Consider the following 3592-nt stretch of genomic DNA (forward strand, 5'->3'; position numbering starts at 1 on the left):
ACCCTCAGCATGGTTCTGTTGGAGGTTTCTTCCTGTCGCCAAGTGCTGCTCTTTGTGGAGCTGCTGGTTGTTGAAGTGAAAACGTGGCTGTGATGTGAGGAGCCACCTACCTTTGTTGTTACATGGGTTGCTGAAGCTGGCCTGGCCGTGCGTCTTGAGGTGACTTGTGATGTAGGCGGCGCTCAGCATCTTGCCACAGATGTTGCAGGTCACTTTGCCTTCGTGCCTGATCATGTGGGAGCGCAGACGGTCTTTGGTAGCGAAGGCAGAGGTGCAGGCCTGAGAGAGGGAGAAACAGTCAACACCTGAGGAACAGAAACCTGTGACTGGGATTCTTACATCAACACGTTGGAAGGAAAAAAATATTTATCAATGCTTTGTGATACGAAGACATGGGAACAGAGCGGTGACACAATAACATGGAGATAGGTGTGAAATGCTCGTCCTCTCTATGTTCAAGCTCTGGTTTAATCCGTTCAATCCTTAGACCCACATTAAGACTTTTCAGTTTTTTCATTCCTTTGTGTTTTGCCTTGTAAAGTTGCTTTTTTTGCACATATTCTGAATCAGCTCAACCTCAGCTAATTATCTGTCACTCCGTAAAGACTTCTGTACAGTGTAACAGAAACAGACCTTGAATCTTTCCTTATTTTATAGATAAAAGCTGTAAACCATAAAACAAAAGAAAACTCACGTGTTTGGATTGTTCTAGAGGTGATCTGAAGTTTCCATCTTCATCTGATCATGAGTTATTCTTTCCTTTGGAGCAGTATTCATGAAAAATGTCTCTAAATATGTGACTGGTCTCGTCTTCTGTCTGTGTCTACAATAAACTCAAACAAACGTCTCCTCACTCTGAGCTCACAGTAAAACAGCACTGCTCCCATTAGTCTGGGTTTATAACAACTGACAGCCAAGCCTCTGAGTCAGGCGCTCTGATTGGCTGCGACAGCTCCCAGTGGAGCCAATAGGAATGTCAGTCATGCGACTCTAGACGTCAGTAGCAAAGATGGCGGATGAGAATCAATCGATAAACGGTGAGGCTGTCCAGTTTACGGACTGAAGGCGGAGACTCAGACAAACAGGTGCTTGGTAGAAAGAGCTGATTCTATAGTTTCACATGAAGAAACAACATGTCTGTGACCCTGGACTGACTGGAGCCACTACAGCACATTTACCTTGTTGTTTTAAAGCAGAGGGAACTCATTCAAGAAGTAACGTGCAGTTACCAGCAGTAACTCACTGGCCAGCTGTTCAAGTATAGAGTCCGCACACAGAAGGAACATGAAGGCAACACTGAGAGGAGTCATGGCTCTTACCGTTACTTGGCACTTGAATGGCCTCTCTGAGGAATGGACATGCTTGACGTGACAGCTTAGGTGATCAGGTCTGTGAGGGAGAGATGAAGACCAGGAAGAAAATGTTAATCCTTCATCTTCAGCTCTGCAAGCAGGATCGCTCCATCCACATGACTGATTACTGCAGAGCGTTTTACAGCGACACACATCTCAGACGTGATACTGATCAGAGCCGGTCTGGGAGGGGCAGGGACTCGTTTCCACATAATTACCGATTAACATTCAACAATAAAAATCAAAGTCATACATTTTAGTGCAGTTTTACAGCTAATTGTGTAAATTTCCAACCACAATAATCACAAAAAGGTACAAACTTTATCATAAATGAACGAACACACCCACGTACATTATGCATCCCAAATATTACATTAGCTACACCAAACTCTCTGTAGCTAAGTTAAGTTAAATTAAAATACAACTAAGACAAACAAGATACTTATCAGAGCAAAAAACAGATAAAATAAAACTTTACTCAGGTCAGCTCCAGTTTAACAGATGTCCTGAGCTCCATCCCAAAGATCAATACCAGGTCTGATCGTTAAAGTTAATAAAACTCTACAGTGTTTTATCCACCTCAGTCCGCCACTGTTCCTTTATGACAGCGCTGTGAGTGTATCACTCACCTGAGAGTAAGTTTCATTGTGTGAATGTGAAAAATGATTGGTGCATACAGGTGCAAGTGTCTCTTAGTCTTGATATCCAGACAAAATAAAACAACCTTTTTCTTTTAGCACCTTTACTGGTTAAAATGATAAATGTCAAACGGCAGATAGTGTTAGCTGTTGCACCTTAATATAAATTTGTCAAAATTAAACTGGTTTAATTTTTAATTTCTTAATTGAATTATCCATTTTTAATGTTTCTTTTATTTCTGTTAAGCACATTGGATGGCCTCTGTGTATGATAATGTGCTGGACACATAAATTTAAAGTGCTTTCTGGAAGCTGGTGTCTGTCTCCAGCCAAAGATCTTTTGTGAGGGAAGATGCTCCCCTCTGTAAAATCAATGCACAACAGAATAAATCATCTTCTCTCAAGGAATCACATTCTCCAGTTAAACTATCATATCAGGCTCCAATAAAACTTCAACTTTGTTTATTTAAGAGACAAGAAACTTGATTGGGACATCCTTATTTTTTATGCTCGGATGTCTTAAGATATTTTTCATGATTTATCAAAATCAACGATGACTGTTTTCATGCACCTTTCATAAAGTTCAGGATTAATGTCCACGTACCTGGAGAAGCCCTTTCCACAGACAGAACAGATGTAAGGCTTGTGAACTCCGCCGTCGTGGGAGCGGACGTGGTATGTCATGCGGTCCTTCCTCTTGAACCTCTGCTGGCAGATGGGACACTCAAACGGCTTCTCGTCAGAGTGCGACAGCTTGTGGCGGTTGAGGTGATACACATCTCTGAAGGCTTTACCACACATGTCGCAGCCGTGGTTCTTCTTCACCGGCTTGGGGGGCTTCTTGGGGAGACTCTGCTGCTGTTGGTGCTGCATTGGAGTCATGATACTCGTGCCCGTGGATGTTGACGTGGTGGCTGTAGTCAGGATACCAGCTACAGTCGTGATGTACGAGGGGTTTGCACTATTCTCACGTGGTACAGTGGATATGAGCGGCACCATGGTGGGGGCTGTTTGTGTCTTCTTAGGCCGCGAGACCATCTTGATGCCGGTGTGGCAGGACTCATGCCGCCGCAGGTGGTAGCTGTCTCGGAACGCCTTGTTGCAGTAGCCGCAGATGAAGGGCGTCTTTGATTTAGGCTCCTTTTTGACCACGGCGACAGGAGGCCCGCCGCCTCCCCCTACCCCACTGGCCACATTGTCTTTAAGAAGTTCTGCGGCGCTGACGGGGGGTTTCTGGTCCAAGGGAATGGGCAGCACCGGTTTCTGATCAGGTGGCTCCGTCCCAGAATTGAGCAAAGGCAAGAGGCTGTTCCCGGCGACCTGGTGCTGGTGATGCAGCGCCTCATTGGCCTGCTGCAATGAGAGAGCGACAGGAACACCATGTGAACACACATCCTGAAACCACATATGAAGCCAAGGACTGACAGAGTGTTGAATCCTGGATCTCAGGATATATATAACTTATATCACCGGATCCCAACCTGTGGGCTGGGACCCACTGGTGAGCCACAAAGGTATTTTGCATGTGGACCGTCAAATCATTTGCCAGTAGGCTGCAATTTTGGTGAAAAATAAAAATACAAATGTTTAAATGATTTAAAA

At 44.5% G+C, this 3592-nt stretch overlaps 1 protein-coding gene across 3 annotated transcripts in view; it reads right to left on the reverse strand.

Moving 5' to 3' along the window:
- Window positions 1-3592, reverse strand: part of LOC111653116 (vascular endothelial zinc finger 1-like) — a 21118-nt gene that overhangs the window by 10222 nt on the left and 7304 nt on the right. For all 3 annotated transcript variants that reach the window (XM_023403585.2, XM_023403584.2, XM_023403583.2), the window contains exons 2-4: window positions 2595-3343; window positions 1320-1389; window positions 111-279 (exon numbers count right to left, since the gene is read on the reverse strand). In XM_023403585.2, coding sequence (XP_023259353.1) covers window positions 111-279; window positions 1320-1389; window positions 2595-3343 — 988 coding nt within the window. The remainder of the gene's footprint in view (window positions 1-110; window positions 280-1319; window positions 1390-2594; window positions 3344-3592) is intronic.

The sequence above is a fragment of the Seriola lalandi genome, unplaced genomic scaffold, assembly GCF_002814215.2.
Source record: "Seriola lalandi dorsalis isolate HSWRI2012SDOR001 ecotype SW California unplaced genomic scaffold, Sedor1 jcf7180002054147, whole genome shotgun sequence".
In the NCBI taxonomy this organism is placed as follows: domain Eukaryota; kingdom Metazoa; phylum Chordata; class Actinopteri; order Carangiformes; family Carangidae; genus Seriola; species Seriola lalandi.